At 43.6% G+C, this 21943-nt stretch overlaps 2 protein-coding genes across 2 annotated transcripts in view; both read left to right on the forward strand.

The window, feature by feature from the left end:
* The first annotated feature begins 387 nt into the window (after positions 1-387).
* Positions 388-21943, forward strand: part of CENPU (centromere protein U) — a 47312-nt gene continuing 25756 nt past the window's right edge. The window contains exons 1-3 of the mRNA XM_069096062.1: positions 388-572; positions 5630-5681; positions 18603-18720. Coding sequence (XP_068952163.1) covers positions 532-572; positions 5630-5681; positions 18603-18720 — 211 coding nt within the window. The 5' untranslated portion in view covers positions 388-531. The remainder of the gene's footprint in view (positions 573-5629; positions 5682-18602; positions 18721-21943) is intronic.
* LOC138167359 (charged multivesicular body protein 1B1-like) lies at positions 14596-15478 on the forward strand. Its single transcript, XM_069096116.1, has one exon. The coding sequence runs from the start codon at positions 14742-14744 to the stop codon at positions 15336-15338; it is 597 nt and encodes a 198-aa protein (XP_068952217.1). The 5' UTR covers positions 14596-14741; the 3' UTR covers positions 15339-15478.

A 21943-nucleotide genomic window follows, 5' to 3' on the forward strand; every position in this document is an offset into this window, starting at 1 on the left:
CGTGTCTGAGGCCGCATTTGAACTCAGGTCCTCCTGACTCCAGGGCCAGTACTTTATTCACGGTGCCAACTAGCCACTCCGTCTCCCATTTTTTAGCTTCATGAAGGCAGTTTTTGCCTTCCTTGGTATTCCCAGCGCTTAACAAAGCGTCCGCTAAATCATTGTTGATTGGCAGTAGCCGGTTGGTGGGGTGAATAGGGGGGGGCGGAGTCTCGAAGAGCCCGCCTGCGGAGACCGCTCAGTGGCTGGGGGCACCAGGACACAGCCAGTGAAATTTGAAAATCAGGGCGGGCTGCGGGCGAGAAGGAAAACCCGGCATAGATTTACTTTGAAAGATTGGGTCAGCTTGTGCAGCGGCCCCAGAGGAGGCTACAGAGGTAAATCCGGTCCGATAAGCAGTCCAGGCTTTGCCTTTGACCTGGAGCCGCTCGGGCATCTCCCGGGCTGGGGAGCGTAAGCCGCCTTGGAGGACTGGTGGGTCAGGTCCCAGCCGGCTCCAGCTCTTTCCGAAGCTTTTCGGCGTCCCCAAACATGGGCCGGCGGCGAAGTTCGAGGAGAAGCAGAAACGCGAGGTGGGTGCCCCATTCCCGGGGCAGGCGGCAGGGGGCGGCTTCTCCGGCCCGCGCGGACCTAGGCGCCCCTCCTCCCTGCTGCTGTCTCTGGAAGGCTCCACGACTCCCACCTCCATCCCTTGCTCTGGGGAGTCCCGGGCGGCCGAACCCCGCGCGATTGCGGACTTTGTCCGCCCTCCTCCTGCGGGTGCGTCCGCATCCACCCCTCTCCCTCCCGCTGTGGACACCTGCGAGGTGACCTTCGGCCTGTTCCGGGCCTCCGGACCTGCCGCAGAGAGGCCGTTGCAGCCCCTCCCCCCCTTCCTCCAGCTCTATCCCCTTTTCTACACCTTCCGGTCGAATTCTGCACAGATTGAGCGCCCATTGTATGCAAAGCCCTGTGCACTCGGCTACGGCCCCTAGACGCGCCCCGCTCTCCGGGCTTCCTCGTCTCTGAGCGGGCTGGATCTCCCCCAGACCCCTTCCAGCCCCGGCGTCCGCAGCCGTCCCAGCCCGCCCCCTGGGGAGCTGCCCTCCGCCGTCTTGGTGACAGCCCCTGTAAGAGCTAGCAGGACAAAATGTGCCATATTTTATACAATAAACGTGTGACTGTGTAACAGAACAGCTCAGCCTGTCGTCCTGACAACCCTGTGACATGAGCGCTTATTGGAGAGTCTTTGTTTTGTTTTTGCTTTTTGGAGGGAAGTTGGAGTTAAGTGACTTGCCCAAGGTCTCACAGGCTAGTTTTTGCATTAAGTGTCCGAGGACGGATTTGAACCCAGGTCCTCCTGATTCCACGACCCTGCTCTATTCTCGGTGCCACATAGTCGCCCGTGTTTTCCCCATTTTACAGAAGGGGAAAAAGGCAAGAGAGGTCCAGGGACTCCTCAAGGGTCTCGGGCAGAATTTGAACTGGAGTCTTCTCCCCGAATATCCCTGGGCCACTTAGGTGCTTCAAATGTTTGAAACCCTCCTTATAACTGACCTCAGTGGTTAGCACTGTGCTGGCACATGGCCGAGCTTAGCAAATTCCACTAGACTCTTAAGTCTTCGGGGACTAAGTTTCTTCTTGTATCCTCAGCATTAGTAGCCTGTATGTATACTGTAGACACTTAATAAATGTTGATTGATAGGAGATGCTTGTGGATGATGCCTGTGATGGTGACTTTTCTCCTTCTCATTCATCCATCTCCAAGACCAGGCCATGCACCCTTATTTCTACCACCTCTAAATTCTCCCCCTTTCTATTCTCACTGCTTCCACTCTGGCTGGGGGTCTGCCAGGTCTCGTCCCCACCTCCACCCTGAATGTCACCGTCTGAGCTGATGCTGATGGGGGTAAGCCTGGAGTCAGGAAGACCTGATTTCCCATCTAGCCTCAGACACTAGCTGTGTGACCCTGGGCAAGTCACTTTGTCACAGATGATAATAGCACCTTCCCCCAGGGTTGTTGTGAGATTCAAATAAAGCACTTTGCACAATTCCTGGCACGTAGTAAGTTATTAGTAATTAATTATAATATATAATTATTACATATTAATATATAATATATATTGTAATTAATAATAAATATTAGTTATTATTATACCATGCCTCCAAACACAATGTGATAAGAATTTCTTATTACAAAGGTTTTGCTTTTTTTTTTTTTTCAGTTGTAAGAAGAGAGTTGGGAGGGAGAGGGAGTTGAGGGATAGGGTTGCCCAACCTCCTCCCTCCCCCAAAAAAAGGTGGGAGGGGGAGAAAAAGAAAAGAAAGGTCATTGAAGCATTTTTAACAAATGAACGAAGGAAAAGAAGACCAGAAAAAAAAAACCCATACTAGCTACAGGTTGAACTTACATACCAAGCTACACATAATAGAGATTCCTAGTTTCACCTACAACTCTTTTATTTCTGTCCTAACGTACATATGAAAAAAGTGAACGTTTCTTAAATTCAGAATTTTTTTAAATTAGTTTTTCTCCTATTCTCATGGAAGAGTAGACATTCATGTCAAAATATATTGAATTCAATAAATATGTATTAAACACCAAAAATATGCCAGGCACTTTGCTAAGAGCTTTGGTAGTTCCCTGTTTTGTTTTGAACTAGACCTGTAATTTCATTGGTGTAGGAAATTCTCTACCAGTGTAGTTGGGCAGTTGTTCTTTTAGAGAGTGCGTAGGACGCTGAGAGGTTAAGTGATTTTTCCTAGAGATTCTTCTGGCTGGGGCTGGAGGCACTTTTTTTGTGTCGTGGATCCCTTTGGCAGTTTGGTGAAGTTATAGGCACTTTCTCAGAATAATACTTTTTAAATGCAAGAAGCAAAAACACATAGATTTACAAAGGAAACCAAAAGTTAGTGAAATAAAGGTAATTTTTTCCTGTCCAAATTCATGGACCAACTGAAATCTGTATAGATCCCCAATTCCTGCCCTATACAGTGTGGCAGAATGATGGCTTCATTTTAATCTCAACAACATGATTATTAAACATCTGTTCTGTATATTGCACTGTGCTAGGTACCAAGAATGCAGAGATGAAAAGGGCCACAGGATGTATTCACCATTAAGTAAGATATATATGCAATAATCAGTTTGCAAGGTACAATATGAGGAGGTAAAGGGGAGATCCAGACAAAGTATTTCAGGAAACTTTGGAGGAGGCAGTGATCTCTTCAGATAGGTAAGGAGTCAGGGCAGGCTTCATAGAGGAGGTGGTGCTTGCTGCGGGGGATTTCAGCAGGTAGAGAGGAGGTATGCCTTAGAGTACAGGATGAGATGAGGGAAAGGCCAGGGAAGGTAGGTTTGTTAATGAACTTCAGCACCAGGTTTAGAAGTGTGTACTTTCAGCAAGAGGCAGTGTGTCCAATGAGAATCATTAATGAGAGGACTGGAGGGAGGCTCACTGTTTATGAGAATGAGTTGAAGGAACCAGAGATGTTGGGCCTCTGGGAGAAAGGAAGAGAGCCTTGGTTGACCCTGGGCAAGTGGTTTAACCTCTGTCTGCCTTAGTTTCCTCAGCTGTAAAATGGAGGTCAACAGCCCTGGAAATGCTGGCGTTGTGAAGCTGAAATGAAGTAATATTTGTGAGTTTCTACATACATTGTCATCATTGTGATTATGGAGACAGGGAAGGTTAGAAGAGGAGCAGTCCTGGGAAGACATTCCGAGTTCAAGTTGTAAGCAGGACAAGTGAAGGTCAGAATTATGGTTAAGAAACTCTAGAAGGAAGCCCTGAGTAACCTTTGGCCATGGTGTGACTGAGCTGGAAGGGGACTTTGGAAACCCTTTAGTTCTGTTTGGCCCTAGGAGTGGATAAGATTGCCACAGAGGAGAGAGTGGAGAGAAAGGATAATATTTATGGGACAGAGCCCTGGGAAACTTGTGTTTAAGGGCTAGGAGGAGGAAGAGCCCCAGGGAAGGAACCATAGCAGGAGATCTGGGATCCGGAGGGTTTTGAAAGCCAAGGATTGGAAGGGGGCAGAGGTGGAGTGGGACTAGGTGGTAGTGCTGATCAAGGAGGATGAGGCCTTTAGAGGCCTTTGTTTAAGTCTGGTATACCTTGGTAACTGCAAGTCATGTCATCATTTCCCTGATGCCATGGTCCTCTTTGAGAACAAAGGACAAAGGCAAGGTATTTATGCCCAGATTTTGTGAAGGCTGTTCTCCTTTTCCTTTTTCTTGATGGATGGTGTATTGAAATGCAGATGACTTTAGTGGGAATTATCTTATATGATGAGCATATATTTAGACCAAGAAGGGATCTTAAACGTCGTCTTAGCCATTTTACATATAAGGAAACTGAGGCTCAGAGAGGTTGTGATTTACCTAAGGTCCCATAGGCAGTAAAGTGACAGAATTTAAATCTAGGTCTTCCAACACCAAATCCTGCACTATTTCCACCACACTAAGATTTGTTGTTGAGTTATTTCAGTTGTGTCTGATTATTTCTGACCTCATTTGGAGTTTTCTTTGCAGAGATACTGGAATGATTTGCCATTTCCTTCTCCAGATCATTTTACAGATGAGGAAACTGAGGCAAACGGGATTAAATGACATTTCCAGGGTCACACAGCTAGTACGTGTATGAGACTAGATTTGAACTCAGGTCTTCCTGACTTTTGCTTTATGGGCCACCTAACTGCCCACATCATGATTATATCCATGAATTTTTTTCTTTGTCTATCTTGGACTTTTTCCTTCTCTATCTTGGATTTTGACAGTGTATGTTCAACTTCATTGCAAACAGAGATTTTAAGTTTTTCTTTGTTGGTACTTGTTCTTTTAATTTCCTTCTAGAAATTTAATTTCTACCTCCTCCTCCCCCCCTTCTTTTAATTTTCCTTTCTATCATATCTGTTGCTAAGTGCCGATCAAAAACAAATGCACTTTAGGCCAAAGTAGAAGTAGAAGCCAGATGCCTAAGGGGCTGATTTGGAAGTCGAAAAAAATGGAAGTTCAGAGGATAGAATATGCTTTTATGCAAGTTGGTTGTGAACAGGAGAGAAGACAGAAATAGCAATTATTTTAATAATAGTAATAAAATAATAGCTGCTTTTATATAATACTTTAAGCTCTGCCAATGTTGCTTTTACAAGGGTTATGTTGTTTTCTCTTCAGAGCAGCCCTGGGAGGTGGGTGCTGTTACTATCCCCACTTTTCAGATGTGGAAACGGAGGCAGACAGGCCAAGTCCACACAGCTAGTAAGTGTTGGAAGCTAGATTGGAACTTGGGTCTTCCCTACTCCAGGTCCAGTGATCTACCCACTGTACCACCTAGCTGACAGGTTTCAGGGCTTTAGTTTTTATTGAATAGAGTAGTAGTGATATAGGTAATACAAAGGAGGCATTTGAAAAGTGAGTAGTTGAAGGGCGGCTTGGTGGCCCAGTGGATAGAGCACTGGCCCTAGAGGAAGGAGGACTTGGCTTCAAAATGTGACCTCAGACTCTGGAAACTTGATAGGTCTCTGACCCTGGGCAATTCACGTAACTTCAGTTGTCTCCAAAAGAAAAGTAAGTGGTTGGAAAGAAGTTGGCAATGTTTTCCCTCTGTAAACTTTGACATTTTTTAAGCTCTCTTTTGTCTTTCTCTTTAGTTCCAAGAAGGAGTCAAAGAAGGAAACTGGGAGACAAAGTCATAGCAAAGAGGTAAGTTACCTTTTTATGTTTTAGTACAATTCAAGCCAAACAACAATAGAAAATAATGTTTTTTCTGCAAGACACACAGTTCTGTTTCTTAGATGTTGATAAGTCTATGCATAGTATTTACTTCTTTAACACTTTGGTCTGTGGTGTAGTTGATGTGGCATTCTAGTCAAGCTGGATTCCCTTAGAATGAATCATGGGATCTTGTGGACTTGTCCAAGTTCTCCCAGGATGTAGGTGGCCTTGGAGTCAGGAAGCCTTGAGTTCACATTATGCCTCAGACAGTACTAGTGTGACTGTGGTTGTCACTTCACTTCTTCAAGCTTCAGTTTCTAAATCTGTTAAAACAAACGTGTTGGACTCGGTAGCCTTGAAGGCCCCTTCCAGCTGTACATCTGTGATTCCTTGAGCCATAGATTTTCTCCATACAGGAGAAAGTGCCCAGTCTGCTGCAGGCTCAGGCATGTCATTTGTTGTCCCTCTGGTGAGGCTGGCTCTTTTGTCAAGACAAATTCTGAGCATGATCCATTTGTGCGTTATTAGGCTGTTGTGAGGACTGTTGTTGTTTTACAGTCCCGTCTGACTCTCTGTGACCCCATTTGAGGTTTTCTTGGCAAAGATACTGGAATGGTTTCCATTTCCTTCTTCAGCTCATTTAACACACAAGGAAACTGAGGCAAACAGGGTGAAGTGACTTGCACATGTAAGGACAAATGGCATCAATAAAATATTACTTTTTTATTTAATGTTAAATCTATGTTGGCTTGATCACATCTTAACAAAATTTGGGGGGGGGAAATCAGTTTTCAATTTCTTATTCTATATATGGCCAGTCTACTTTCTTCATACATTTCCTTGACAAAACCCTATAAACCACTTCTTGAATTTAAGTCATCTTTGGAAAATATGTAGCTTGCTCCCACTCTGTGTAATAGTAAGTGGAATTTAAAGATACCCCTGTATTGGCTTGGTTTTTGGGTTGAGTGTTGAAACCTTGAGCTTGTGAATCCCACTTATGGGATGGACTTGACCAAAAGAGAGGGCAGAACTGGGAGGAGCTGGTGCCGGGGATTGAGAGAAGGCCCGAGCAGAGAGAGGGGCAGAAGAACTTTTGGGAGCAGTATTGTGGAGGCAGAGAGAGGATTGCAGAGGGCCAGTTGGAGCTGCCCAGGACTTTTGAGAGTTGCCATGGGCTGAGGAGACATGGCTGTGATGCCGGTATTTTGTCTGTCTGTTTTGATGTTGTTTTGCCAGATTCCTCTGCTGGTGAAGGACAGTGCTTTGTTGTTGCAAAAGTCCTGGAACCTTGCTGTTGGTTCAGGGCGAGACTGTTCTGAAGACAGTGAATTGATGAGGACACTGGCACCCTATCTTGTGACCTTGTTAAGCTTTGTCTCCCCAGGAACTGAGATTGTTGAGAATTTGCTTCAGGTCAAGATAAAGATCTCTCTTTGGGTACTAAATGCTATAATGATATCTTAACCTTGCAGTAGCTCAGGGGTACATGGCCTTTGTGCTCTGTACTGCCCCTTTTGAGAAGGTGCTTGGCATTAACTGATGATAATTGTAATTCAGTTGTGATCCAGGGGGTGGGAAACTTGACTGTTTTGTGCTCTGTGATTGACCAAAAGAATATACCTTGTGATTGGAAACTAATCTTAATCTCCATTTGAAAAGACAGACTTTGTGATTGACTAAATGAATGTACTGCCCAGGGGTGGAGCTGGAAATTATTGAGTCCTACTTGGTGAATGCTGTATTTTGATTTTCTCTGTTCTGTGAATGTTTTGCCTTAGTTTGTCACTGGATAAAATGGAGAGTTACTATGCTGGTATTCTGAACCTTGGAAATTGCCTTTGCTTGGCTTTACACTCTGTACTTCTGCTGAATTTTAGATTTAGCTACCTACATACAGCCTTGACTCTTACACTGTTCCAAAATTTGCAACTACATAGTATTCCCAGGAGAACATTTACATTTAAAAAGTATAGATACATATTTGTGTTGGAGAATAGCCTGGATCACTTAGTAGTTTCTCAAACGCAACTCAGCCTCTTCCTCTTAAATTCTGGGCCCAGCTTATTATCCACCTACAATCCTTGTCCTAGGTCTAATTACTGATTTACTGTCTCAATGGACTAGTCTTCCAACTGTATTTCATAGTCTAGAGAGTAGGCATTCTTCATCCATTTGTTTTTTCCTGTAAGGATTGTTACATTAGTATCTTTTGATGAGTAATCGTGGATCTCAGATCCTCTAATTAAAACTTAACATTTCCTTAAGTTACTACTTTAAAAAAAAATTATTCTAGGCCCTGTCAGACTGCCAAAGCAGGGCCCATGACATACACAAAGGTAGAACCGCTGGATAGGAGAGAATCCTTCCATTCTGATCCTGAATAAGACATTCTCCATGACAGTGATGAGCATCTTTAGTGAGGGTATGAATGTCCCTGGCTTATGGCCTCACAGTGTCTCTAATGGTCACAGAATGGAGTTCTCTCTCTGGCATTCCTGAGGGATCATGTATGAGGGGGTGCTTGTTGGAGGAGAGCTGCCAGGGTGGCAGGCATTGTGTTCTACAGAATCTTTGTACAAAATTAACCTAACAATCACCACGGTGGGAATCTTGTGTTCCTGGAACCTTTCACTCACTTGCATGGCTGTAGATTTGTGGCCTGCTTTGGAAAATCCTTTACTGAAGCCTGACTATTCCCTACTCAGTTTTCTTAAGGATGCCCTAGACTGGACAGAGGACTTCTTAAGCTTTTTTTCTCCTTGTGATCCTTTCCTTGAGGGTCTTAACCTTTCTTGTGCCATGGACCTTTTTGGCAGTCTGGGGAAGACTGTCCTCAGCATCTCAGAGCAGTGTTTTTAAATGCACAAAATAAAATAGATACAATTAACAAAGGAAACCAATTACATGGAAATACAGTTATACATTTAAAAAAAAAACAGATTTATAGAGTCCAGGTTAAGAACCCCTCCCTTCCATAGAGCATCCTTATAAAGGTTATATAAAGCTCTTCTCTCCAGCCCGGCCCCTCCACAGACAGCTGCCCAAATGGCTTCCTAAAGCACAGATCTGGGAAGGGCTTTTAAATGCCAGTCGGGAGAGTTTCATTTTCTCCTGACAGCAGTGGGACACCACCCGTGAGACGCTCCTGTTCCATGTTAGTGCCCGTCACACACTCTGATCTACCTAATAGTCCTCGAGTTGGGTGTTACTGTCTCGGACATCTGTGCATTTCTGTAGCTGTGCCTTCAGTGCCTTCCCTCCTTCCACCTTCTCTTCTAAGCCTTAGCTTCCTTCCCAGCTCTGCTTACATATCACATACTCCAAGAAGCCTTTCCCACTTCCTCTAGAACTCAGGAGTTCTTAATCTTTTTTTTGTGTCATGGATCCCTTTGGCAATCTGTGAATCATTTCTCAGAATAATGTGTTGAAATGCAGCAAAATACAGATGGGCAGCTAGGTAGCACAGTGAATGGAGGGCCAGGCCTAGAGTGAAGAAGACCCATCTTTCTGAGTTCAAATCCACCTTCAGACACTTAAGAGCTGTGTGACCCTGGGCAAGTCACTTTTTGCCTCAGTTTCCTTATCTGTCAAATGAGCTGGAGAAGGAAATGGCAAACCATTCCAGGATCTTTGCCAAGAAAACCCCAGAATGGGTCACAGAGCATCTGACTTGGCCCAAACCACTGAACAACAGCAAAGATACATAGGATTTCAAAGGAAAACAATTAGTTTTAAATATAGTTGCAGAGTCTTAAAAATAAAAGTTCACACATTCTAGCTGAAGAATCCTTCTTTGATTGCTAGTGGATTTACCCTAATCCAGTTGTTTTGAATTTACTTATTTGCTGAAATATTACTTAAAAAACTCTTTAGTAATAACATAGCCTAGCAAAAATGCTCCTATTCCTGGGCATTCAGAGTGCCCCACAATCCCGCTCAGACCTACCTATCCAAACTTATCACACTTCATCGTCTGCTGTCTTTTCAAATTGTACTAATCTCCATCCACCATTCTCTTCCTTTCCTCTCCCATCTCAAAGTTTCTGATTATTTTGTCCCTTCCTCCTAAATAATACCTTCCTGCCTGGAAAACCAAGAGGCTAAATCCATAGTTTATACATAAATAATAGGTGTCAAAAGAACCGAGTCTTTTTCCCCCCCTTTTTTGGAGGGCAGTTGGGGTTAAGTGACTTGCCCAAGGTCACACGGCTAGTTTGTGTGTGTGTGTGTGTTAAAGTGTCTGAGGCCGAATCTGAACCCAGGTCCTCCTGACTCCAGGGCTAGCTGCCCCCAAAGAACCAAGTCTTGCTGACTCTGCATGGTGCCATATTGTATTCTCTTGATAAACAGAATGATAAAATGACTAAGGCAGGGGCTGGGTTTTTTTTTTTTTAATCTTTGTATTCCCAGGGCTTTGTACTTAGTAGGTACTTAATAAATGCTGAATAAAAAAAATAGGTATATGGATTTGTAGTTATTTATGTCTTGTATTGGTATAGTCTTGTTATAAAGACCCCAGACTTAACTCAGTTCAGAATTCAGCCTGAGAAGGCTCGTTGAATTCCCCAAACTACAGTTAACTAGGTAATAATGAAATCACAATTTGTGCAATGAAAGAAGAGAGACTTTTATTGGCAATTCTCTGGAGAAGCATATTTGCATGTTCCCTCACAGGACAAAACAGACACCTATATAGAAGCAGAGCAAGGGGTTAACCCACCTTATTCCACCCCTCATTACATCCATTGGACCCAATTGGATGAGAACTCCCCCTTTTTGGACTGCTGCTTCCTGTGTTGCCCCTCCCCAAACATGGGCTGTCATGTGGGATCCGTGATCAGATAATGAGGCTCTAATTCTGTGTGGGCTGTGTCAGTTACTATGCCTAAGGCCAGTTAAGCATGTGTGTTAGTAAAGAGTTGGGGATGGACCTTGGCCCTAGCCACTTAAGCCAGCTCTACCCTTCCTCTCTTATTCTGATTTATAACTTGCTGCACACCCCATGCATTGTCCACTGTTCCTGTAGAATTTGTGGAAACCAAAATGTCAGCATTTCTCACAATCTCATTTTTTATTCATGCTTTTGGTATCTTCCTCTGTTTGAGAGTTATAATTAAAATGATACCCAGTGCTCTCCAGCTTACATAGCCTCCAGCATGGATTTCTCTTTTTTATTTTTAAAAAATTTTATTTATTTTCTTTTAGCTTACAGCATTCATTTCCACAGTCCCTTGAGTTTCAAATTTTCTCCCCCTTCCTCTCCTCCCCCCACCCCCTCACCATGGTGGTATGCAGTATGATATAGGTTCTACAAATACCTTCACATTAAATATTAGTCGAGTTGTAAAGGAGGATTATAACCAATGGAGTGAACAATGAGAAAGAAGGGACAAAACACTAGAGAGACAGACAGACAGACTGTGGTTCTTCCCCTGGATGTGGACATCTCTTTCCATCATGAGTCTTTTGGAGCTGTCTTAGAGCCTTGCATTGCTGAGAGGAGCCCAGTCTGTCAAGTTAGTCTCCACAGTACAAGGTTCTCCTGGCTCCCCAGTATGGATTTCTTAAGTGGGTATTTTGTTACACTTGTTCCCCATGCTGTCTTCTCTGAAATCCTTTTTTCTACTTCCTCATTTTTAGCAAGTTGGTGACTAAAGTACTAAGAATCCAGTTGTGTGGCTTAAATGGAAATAGGACACACTGTTCCAGTGTGAACCTCTTAGTTGTGCACCTTCCGGTTTCATTTACAAATGCTTTTAGATGCTGCGGCTCACTGGGCTCTCACATCAAACTTGCATGCTTTTTCTTCCATGATTTTTCACTGTGTATTGGGGGGATAGGGCGGTGGCGCACTTCTTGCTTTGGTGACTGCTTTACTTTGGTTAAGATTTTGTAGGAAATGGTGATTGTTCCAAGTCAGTACCTTTGTGTTTTTTCCATTTTTGGGTATTGGTGGCTTGTTTGAATAGGTCTTGTTGAAGCTATTTTGGTCATCTTCGTTTCTCTTGAGTTTGAATTTTACCGAAGCTAATTGAGTCTAACTGCACAGACAAGACAGCTGATTCTGACATGACTCATATATCCATAATTAACAGTTCCCTGTTTATTGAGATTTAGTCAGTTTCTTTTTTTTTAATGTTTGGCACTCACCATGACTTTTGAAGAAGGTATACATGCAGGCATTTATGTATCTATGATACCTATGACAGAGAGGGAGAAGGCATCTCATGTTTCATTTCTAAAACCAGAAGCATATCTACCAGTATACTTTTTGCCATCCTCCTTTGTGTCCACTTTGGAAGAGATAAAATATACTTAAGACCTCTAAGGGACAGACTTCTAAGAGAAGGAAAGTGAGACATAAGGGACAAAATAATCAGAAGCTTGAAGATAGAAGAGGAAAGGATGAGAATGGGGGTGGAGAGCAGTACGGGTTGGTTGGTCTACAGACTGTGTGTGAAATAATGTCAGATAGATTTGAACTGGATTGTGGAAAGCTCTGAATGCCAGGATCAAGACTACATTTGTTTTTTGTTTTTGAGGGGGAAAAGCAAGGTGATTGGGATTAAGTGACTTGCCCAAGGTCACACAGCTAGTTAAGTGTCAAAAGTCTGAAGCAGAATTTGAACTCAGTTCCTTCTTGACTCCAGGGCTGGTGGCTTTATTCACTGCCCCACCTTGCTGCCCCTCAAAACTATATTTGGAAGACAAGGTTTTTTTTTTTTTTTAATTTTAAAGAAGAGGCATGATGTGGTTTTAGCACAGGGTGTTATCATTGAAAGGCTGAAAGATGAAGCAGTGCAATCACAGTATTCAACAAAAATCATCCTGGCTACAGCCTAAGAAATAAAGACCAGTGTTTTTGAAAGACAGTGTTCAGTGGTGATGTGGTGATATGAACAGCATCTCTATAAGATGCAAGGAGAAAGGAAATAAGGAAACAATATTTTGAAGGGAGGAGCAAGTTTTGGATTTGATGTGTGGGAGAAATAGTCAAAGGTGTTTACAATTTCTGTGTAGGGATCAAAGCTGCCCAGCCATTACCATGCTAGACTGAGTTGATGAGGAAGGTTCAGTTTACATTTGTGTTTTCTACTCACCTTTTCTTATCTGTAAAAGGAGGGGGATTGCTGTCTTTTACCTCTGCATCTCTGATCTACTGACTAAATAAATGGTCTCTAAGGATCTCTTATTGTCTATCCCGGACTGTGTATCTGGAAGGCTTCTTCTGATAGGGATTGAAGATGGTAATATTCATAGTACTTACATAGTACTGGTTGTTGGGATGAATTTGGAGCTCATATAATACAAGGTGTCGCTAAAGTCTGGACACATAGGAAATCTTATTAGCTATGCATATTTTCAAGAAACGAAATGAAATTGTCAACATTTTGTTTAATTAGTATAAATTTTAGCCATGACAATTTCCTATGGAGTAAAAGCTTTCATTAGCTATTGGGGGACGATTTTCCATATTAGTTAGATTAATTTAATGAGATTTCCTATGTGTCTCATGTCTTCCTATGAAATCTCATTTATGCTAATTAAATAAAATATTGAAATTTTATTCATTCCTTGAAAATATTCACAATTAAATGAGCTGTCCTGTACCCTTTAGTATCATAGATTTAGAGTTGAATTGGATCTCAGTTAATGGTGCCCAACCACATTTTAGAGAGGAGGTGAAGGTCTTGCCCAGAGTTACACAGCTAGGAGGTGTCAGAGCCAAGACTGGGACACAGCTGTCTGATTTCAGATGCAGTCCATGCTGTTAGGAATATATACCACTGATTGCAGCTGGAGGAAGAGGTGCATAGGGATAAGAGGACAGAAAACCAGCCCCCCAGTTACTAGGAGAAAATACTGTATACACTATCAGATGCAATCCTGAATTTATTTAGAGTGGAAAGGGATCTTAGCCACTGCAACTTCCTCATTTCACAGTTGAGTTTTGTGCTTAATTGTTTTTCCTGTCGCTGGGTGTGTGTGTGTGTGGGGGGGAGGGTTGAAATAACTCTTGTAAGAACAAAAGGCATCAATAAAATGTGTTTTAAGAAAAAGAGAAAATGGACTTCCTGCAGTGAAAACAGGTACCACGCTAGTGTAAGGCTCCTCAAAGGCATAGAAGAGCCTCAGGACAGGGAAATTGCGAGATCTTTTAAAAGCCACTTAATTCTTTGGCTTTTAAGAAGTCTTCACCCTTCCTGAATGAGGGCTCTTAGGGATGCGCCTGACTGATTATGGCCCCGCCCCAGCCTCCTTTGGTGCTCTGGAGATGTGCCCGAAACTGGTGCTACGCTGGCCCCGCCCCTGCCTGCTACTGGCTCTGCCCCCCGACTGAGCTAAGCCAATGGCAGCTGCTCACACCTTCGCCCTCTCTGGTGCCGGAAGCTAGTGTGAGACGCTGGCTCCGCCCCTTTCTCTTCTTGGGCTGCTGACGTCTTATCCCCGCCCTTGTTGATTGAAACTTGTGAGGTGCTGCCCCCAGTTCCGTCTTCTGCCGGTCCCGCCCATTGCTTACGTAGTTTGGTGGCTGTTGCTGACATCCTATCCCCGAGTTGCTGCCTGAAGCTAGTGGGAGATGCTGCCCCGCCCCTTCCTCACTCTGGCCCCGCCCCCTATTGACCCGATGCTGCCGACACCCAATCCCCTCTTGGTGTCTGAAGCCAGTGGGAGATGCTGCCCCGGCCCCTTCCTGGTCTCGTCCCCTGCGTGATTCAGCCTTCCCTGCCCTTTCTTTGTGTCTGAGCCTCGCTGTCCCCGCCTCCCCTTCCTGGGCCGGCCCTTGCTACGTAATCAGTCACGCAGGCACACAAAGCACGTCCAAACAGGAAGTGGGATCCAAAACAAACGAGCCGGGCTGTGTGGGCTGCGCTGCGGGCCGGCCTCGGGTTTGGGGAGGGGGCGCCTCGCAGACGGGCCGCCTGTCCCACCCCCGCCGGGCGCCGCAGCCTTCGTCGCCCCGGAGAGAGGTCCCTCCGGGCCGGGAGCCTCGACTGCCTCGCTCCTTCCTGGGCCGAGCGCCCTCTCCGAAGCCTCGGCACCATGTCGGCCATGGAGAAACACCTCTTCAACCTCAAATTTGCCGCCAAGGAGCTGAGCAGGAGCGCCAAGAAGTGCGAGAAGGAGGAGAAGGCCGAGAAGGCCAAGATCAAGAAGGCCATCCAGAAGGGCAACACGGAGGTGGCGCGCATCCACGCCGAGAACGCCATCCGCCAGAAGAACCAGGGCGTCAACTTCCTGCGGCTGAGCGCGCGCGTGGACGCCGTGGCGGCGCGCGTGCAGACGGCCGTGACCATGGGCAGGGTCACCAAGTCCCTGGCCGGCGTGGTCAAGTCCATGGACGCGGCGCTGAGGAGCATGAACCTGGAGAAGATCTCGGCGCTCATGGACAAGTTCGAGCACCAGTTCGAGACGCTGGACGTGCAGACGCAGCAGATGGAGGACACGATGAGCAGCACCACCACGCTGACCACGCCGCAGGGCCAGGTGGACCTGCTGCTGCAGGAGATGGCCGACGAGGCCGGCCTGGACCTCAACATGGAGCTGCCGCAGGGCCAGACGGGCTCCGTGGCCACCGTGGCCTCGGCCGAGCAGGACGAGCTGTCGCAGAGACTGGCGCGGCTGCGGGACCAGGTGTGACGGGCGGCCGCCCCGGCGCCGGCCGGCTGCCCTGCGCGCTCAGTCACGCTCACCCGCGCCCACGCACGCTGGCCTACTCCCACCCGCGTCCATCCTGCTCCAGCCGCCAGAGGGCCGGGGGCTTGATCGCGGCCACCCCTTTCATCCGCCCTGGAGTCCGCGGGGGCGCTGGGCTTCCGCAGACGTGCTTGGAGGCCGGGCGTCGCGCTCTGGCTGGGGGCTTTTTAGCAGGACTAGGGGGAAAATTGTACTGATAATTGGGCCCGTACGCCCGCGCTGCGCATTGGATTTAATCCGACCCTTACAATGCCTCCTGTCCCGTCCTCCCCCCAGGAATGTCTCATTAATTTGGTTTCTTGGCAAAAAAAAATTTCAGTTTTGGAGGTTTCTGTGTTAATATCAAATAAAGGTTGCTGTTGGCTTTTATTCTCTTTTCACTAGATTTAGTTTTAGTTAGCAAACGCATTTTTACATAATATTCTAACTACTGTTTCGGTGCTGTAAATTATTTGTCTTTACCTGAAAAAGGTGCCATGTCACTTCATTTATGGGAGACATTGTTTACTTGTACGTTTGTTCATAAACTTCACAGCTATATTTAAACTTTCATTGTCTCAGATAGGTTGGAACATTAAAATTTATGATGATTCTGTAGCTAGCTAATTCCTTTTAGGCTGTATTTTTAAAATATGGTTATTTATGTGTAATTCTGTCACGTTGTTATTCTCAGATCATTTGACTGTATGTCTGTATAAGACAGAAATGTTAAGATAATGCACTGATAGAAATTCCAGAATTAAAATTATATTTTAAATTCCTGGTTAAATGCTTTTATCCCTTTTGTCTTAAAGCAGCCCCTCTCTAATAATTGGCAAGATGAAAAAAAAATGGAGATTTTTAAAAATGGAGTCATAGACAATTTAAATAATTTATGGTCCTCTGAAAATTGGGAATGTATTAGTTTTGCTTTTTGAGAATTGGCTGGGTTGAGAGAGAGTCATGTGAGGTTGGAAAGCAGGAACAGCTGTTAATGACCAGAGCCCAAAAGGAAAGCAGTCTGGTGCCCAGGTGTACTTTACTTTGGCCAGTTTATCTTAAAGTGTAAGTTAAAATATAGCTGTGATTTTCTAAGTTAATATTGTGGGCAGTGATTCTGCAAAATATCAAGGCAAATGTAGGCATCCAGGTTAAGGAAGTAATACATTTTTTTTCTTTGCTGGAAGATGTCTCCATAAAAGAATTCCATTGTTTTTTCAAATAAGGAAGTTCTGTTGCAGAGCAAATTGCTGTAGGAATCTGACTGTCACAAAGGCATCCAAAGTGCAATTATGGAGTTATTTGTAACGCAAGGTGTTTGACATTTACCACAATTATTGTTATTAACTTCCTAACAATTTGTTATTGATAAGAACTATGAATTGAGATGTTTGAATACAGCTAAATGCAGTTAGAAATTAAACTTTTGTTTGTGACTGATGGTGTCTTGGTATAGGATCCTTGACTATATGATGTCTCTGTTTCCATGTGAAAGTCTTACTTTCTTCCTACTAAAATGGTCTGTTATTAATTCAAACAGTCTAGGGATACATAGAAGAAATTACTACAAACCAAAATATCTAGGGACTATAGTTTCCTTGTATTCCATAGTAAGTAATCATAATTAAAAATGTCAATCATTCCAGAGCTTCTTTAGAAGAAGCTGTATAAGGAGGAACAAAATTCACACTGTAGTGAATCAGAAAATTAGTGATTTTTTTTGTTTTTTTTGGAGGGGAGGGAAAGAGGGAAACCTATAATCTATAGACAACTCCCTTAGGAGGGAAAGAATGGGTTTCATTCTTCCCTAGTCACTACTTTGGTGGTCACACCTGGAGTGTGACCTTCTGCCCTGGACAACAGAGGGCAGAATTAGGGTTAAGAGTAGAAGTTAGAGATTTAAGGCTTTTGGAGTTAATAGGTCCTCCATCTCCTGAGGTCTTAGAGCAGAGGGCACAGTTACTGTTTGGATATGTGGGAAGGGATTCTTGTTCAGTCTCTCAAGTCCCTTCCAACTGTTAAATTATGTAGCTGAGTTTGGTTAACTAGGAATAAGAAGTAAATGTTGAAGAGACCTGGGAAAACTCAGGTCAAACAGGGAAAGAGATTGTAAATGAAACTAGTAAAGAGGAAAAAACTGTAAATGTTCTCTTTCAGAAGTCTCTCTTAAAGAATAAGATTATTAGTTGGGAAGGGGGAGCTGTTTCTGCAGGGGGAGAGGGGCATGACTTGTTAATCATATTAGGGATATTGCCAGCCTTGTGCTTTAATTTTTTTATTAAAATTTTTTTCCAATTGACATTTTCTCTCATCTACCTCCTCACTGAAGAGAAAAAAAAGAAAAAAACCCTTGCATCAAATATGCATAGGCAAGCAAAAAATTCTTATATTGCGAATGTGTGTCTCAGCCTGCATGTTTTCTGTTCTGTCAGGAAATGGGGAGCATTCTTCATCATTGGTCCTCTGGAATCATAGTTTTGTTGTGTTGGTCTTAAGTCTTAAAAATATGGAACGCTTCATAAATTTGGGTGTTCTCTTTCCTCAGGGGCTGTTTTTAGTATCTTTTATTTCAGTTTTAGTGTATGTGCTGCTGCAGTGAGCTTAATCCTTGCACTTTAAAAACAAAACACTGGGAGTCCCTTCCCTTAGGAGAGCCTAATGTTGAGAAGACACGTACCTCTTGGAAGTGACTATTGGGTGATGGAACCATCCTATCTTTGAAGTCTCATGTTTTCATGTTCTACGTTCTTATCACCTTTGCCCTATATATGTTGGCATTTAAAATCAGTGAATGTTTTATTAAATGTGCCAAGCGCTGTGCTGAGTGCTAAAGAAACAGAAAGGTGTGTACTTCTACCAAATGTTGTGAATTAGGTTCCTGAAATACAACTTCAGACAACAGTGTTCTAGGGACTTTGTTTCAATAGAAACTATACTGTAAATGAGTAGTTGGTCAGAAAGATGTCATAGCAGTTTCCATTACATTAGGTGGGAAGGTACTTTTATTTTAATAGCGTTATTGAGGACAGTGTTCAGGTGGATCCTACTGTGGGCTATGTCCGTATAAGTCAGTATAATAAGTAGAAATGGAAGGGTGCCATTAAAGAGAGTCCATTTTTCTTTGATTCTTCAGGGCATCCATAAGAACAGGAGTATCCTTATTAAATAAATGCAATTATATCTTTAGTGTCAGAGCAATTCAGTTATTTGGCTTTTTTTCACTTTTAGCTAAACAAAAAACCATCACGTCCTTCTGGTAAATTACCTTTCCCTGAAGACTTGGATCTCTCAATTATTGGGAAGGTGAAAGAAACTGAGCAGGATGAAGAATTTGGTGATTCCTTTGGTTAGTATGCACATTTTTAAAAAGTTGATTTAAAACATAGCATGCTGCTAAATACTAGCCTAAAATGTAGAAACATCTTTAAATATAAAAATTCGTTACCTGAATCTAAGAAGTGCTTGTGAATTTTCCTCATTTTTAGGTGAATTGAAGCTGGGTTTCTGGTGTCAGAACATTTTTTACACTTGTAGAGTTCTTGTTGCTTATAAAACAGTTTTAAAGTTTGCAGCAACGTGCACTGCTGTGTAGTGGGAGAAGGGTAGGATGGGTTAGCTGGCAAACAAAAGCAGAATACTTCTTGACTTGCATGAGGGGATCAGAATTACCTAGGATGCAGTACTGAACACCTCCAAGACTAATTTAGTATTAGCTTTTTTTTTCTTTTTTCTGTTAGCAAGTGTTTGCTAAGGCTTTTCTGTGCCAGGGACTTGTGCTAAGCACTTGGGATGAAAAGAAAGGAGGAAGATGGCCGTCATCCTCAAGGCTCTCAGAACCTAGGAGCTCCCACTTGGAATTCCACCATATTCCCCTTGTTCCCAGAGATTCTTGGGATCCACTGAACAATGTTGGATCTTGGTTTTCTGGTCACTTATGGCCTTTCTCATTCTACTCCACTATCTGACCACTCCCACCTAATGACCACTAATCCCACTCTCCATAACAAATACCATGACTTCTTTACTGTACCCACAATTCTGCCATTAAACTAGGCCAGGAGCTTCCTTCCTTTTGTAGGTCAAATCTCTTCTTTGTAAATACTATATATAGAAAAGAAACTTACCTGGCTGGCCATCAGCCCAGTTCTTTTTCTAGAGAGTTTGGTGTTTACTTTAAAAGGAGAAAAGGGAAATTGTGATTTTGCTACAAATGTTGAGCTTTTACAACCATTGTGATAAGAAACCAGTTTCCATTCTCCTTTGCTCTCCTCTGGACTAGTTGGGTGTAGGTATTGTGGACCCCTCCCCAAACCATTGTGACCCACTCTCAGCTTAATCTACTATAATGCTTTGCAGTTTTTTGGCATTACAGGTATGCCTTGCTCTCTGAATGAACTCAAAATGCCCTTTTCTGTGTCAACACTACAATGCCCTCCAGAGCATTCTTCTGTTAATGTCTACAAAGACTGGGTGCCTTAAGCAGGCACTACTTTGAATAATGGGATTTTTTTCTTGTCCTATTATTATATGGACATATACTATGTTATGGCATCTTATTGGTAAAGAAAACCTATCCTGGGGGTAGTAATTTCAATTGACACTTTATCAACTCTCATTGTGTTTACCACCTATTCAATTAAGAAAATTCCTTTCTCATAATATAGTTAAACATATGTGGAGATCATAAATTTGTGTGACACAGACATGCAGAGTTGGGCTTGTTCTAAACCATATTTAAGCCTGGTCATTCTTTTATCAGTCAGAACTTAAGCTCTGACTCCTTGTATGTATAAGTTCAGTAGCTTTGTCTAGCTTTAAGGGAATAAACCATGAATTTATGTATCACCTGGCCTGTTTGCCTCTTTTAACCAAACTTTCAGGTCGATAGGAGAGCCATGTTTCCTAGGTAAAAGAGGTCAGAACTTTGGCAGTGAACAGAAGGCTAGGTTGGGTCAGGAACCACAGTGTCTTGGCCATGCCAGATACAGTGGAGCTGAGAGCAGGAAGCTCGGAGGATCTGTATGGTGATGGGAAGGCCCAGCCTGCAGCTGTGTCTTGGTTTTCATTGATCGTACCCATTCTGCTCTTTCAGTAGGGCAGTTAGTGTTTTTCACTCTGCTATACACTGTTATGTGGGCCCATGAGATGGCCAGAATATGGCAGCACCTTCACGCTATGTGCAGTGAATCTCCAGAATGAATCTTGATAAGACAAAGGATAAGGACTTGAGAGAAATTAATATTATACTATTATGCTAATAACTAATTCTTAATTTGTGATCCAGGCTTTTCCTCCTATTTCTGTTAAGATAAAAACTCCTCAAATTTGAGTCAGGCAGTTTTAGAAAGATGTAATGGTAGCTAATCTCCCAGCCCACAAGGGAACCCCACCCAACTGGGAAACAATTTCTGTTTAGAGTATAAACAGAAACTAGTCTGGGCAAGCCCTTGCCCTGGTGGGAGGAACCCCTGTCCTTGATCCTTCTGGTAGAGTTTAGGCCAACCCAGCTCCTGAAGGAGAAAAACAGCCATTGAGGTCTGGATGGAAATGGCTTCCCCTCTCCCGCCACTGATCCGAATGATAAAGCCACATTCTCAGCATCAGACTAATGATCAAACCCACCTCATTAAATGTCCACCAATCAGGGTTGAGTTTTCACTTGTCAGAGGAATTCCCTCTCAGAAGGTATACATCTGATTCACTGTCTCCTTTGGTATCTGCTTCCTGAAAGAAACCACTGACCATCAATTTGTAATTAGCTAACCTAGTTTAATAAATTGATTATTAATTACCTGGAAACTGTGTCTATGAGGTGTAGTCACAGACTGGACCTGTTATTTCATTGATATGTGGTTGATAATGACCTTGATGCTGACTTCTGTGCCAGAGCCCCTACTGTCATTGAAGTGACTCAGGGATTCCTATAATGCGGGCTTGCACAAGCTGCTTGCCTTGCCTTCAAAAAATGGAGGGTTGGCACTGTACAGTCTCCTGTTCTAACCTCTCTGGGGCCCAAAGAAGTTTACAAGTTGTGCAGGTCTGCTATAAGGACTCCTTATTTCCATGGATTTCCCGTGTCATCTTGGACCAACAACCCTGATTGCCATCACCTTCGTGGACTATCCCATTTGTCTGTTATCACCCCTGAGCTAACACTGTACCAGTTACTCCCTAATGCATCGACATCCATAACATCCATGTAATTTGAATATGGTATTTCATAGTGTTGAATTTTGCTCAGGTAATTTCCAATTCACTTTTTGAAAACTATATATTTTGCCCCAGTCTTTCCTGGCCCCCTTTCTCTTTACTGATGTTTTGGGAGGACTTACTATGTCTGAAGATAACCCCAGAGGCTACTAAAACTTGCTAAGTACAGGGGGCTGAGTGGTGCTAGAACCCAGGAAAACTTTTGTAGGAATAGAACAGATCCTCGTTACAGCCGGGAGCCTGTCCCATCCAAATCCCAAAGAACTTGCCATAAGGTGCTCTTGGTCCTTTGCCCTCTGGGCCGTCTTTCGCGTTTCATGGGGCATTCTTCCCATCCCACGCTCTGTGTCCTCTCTGAT

This window comes from Petaurus breviceps, unplaced genomic scaffold (genome assembly GCF_028583685.1).
Source record: "Petaurus breviceps papuanus isolate PSGF00001 unplaced genomic scaffold, PetGlider_PUasm1.0 126, whole genome shotgun sequence".
NCBI lineage: Eukaryota > Metazoa > Chordata > Mammalia > Diprotodontia > Petauridae > Petaurus > Petaurus breviceps.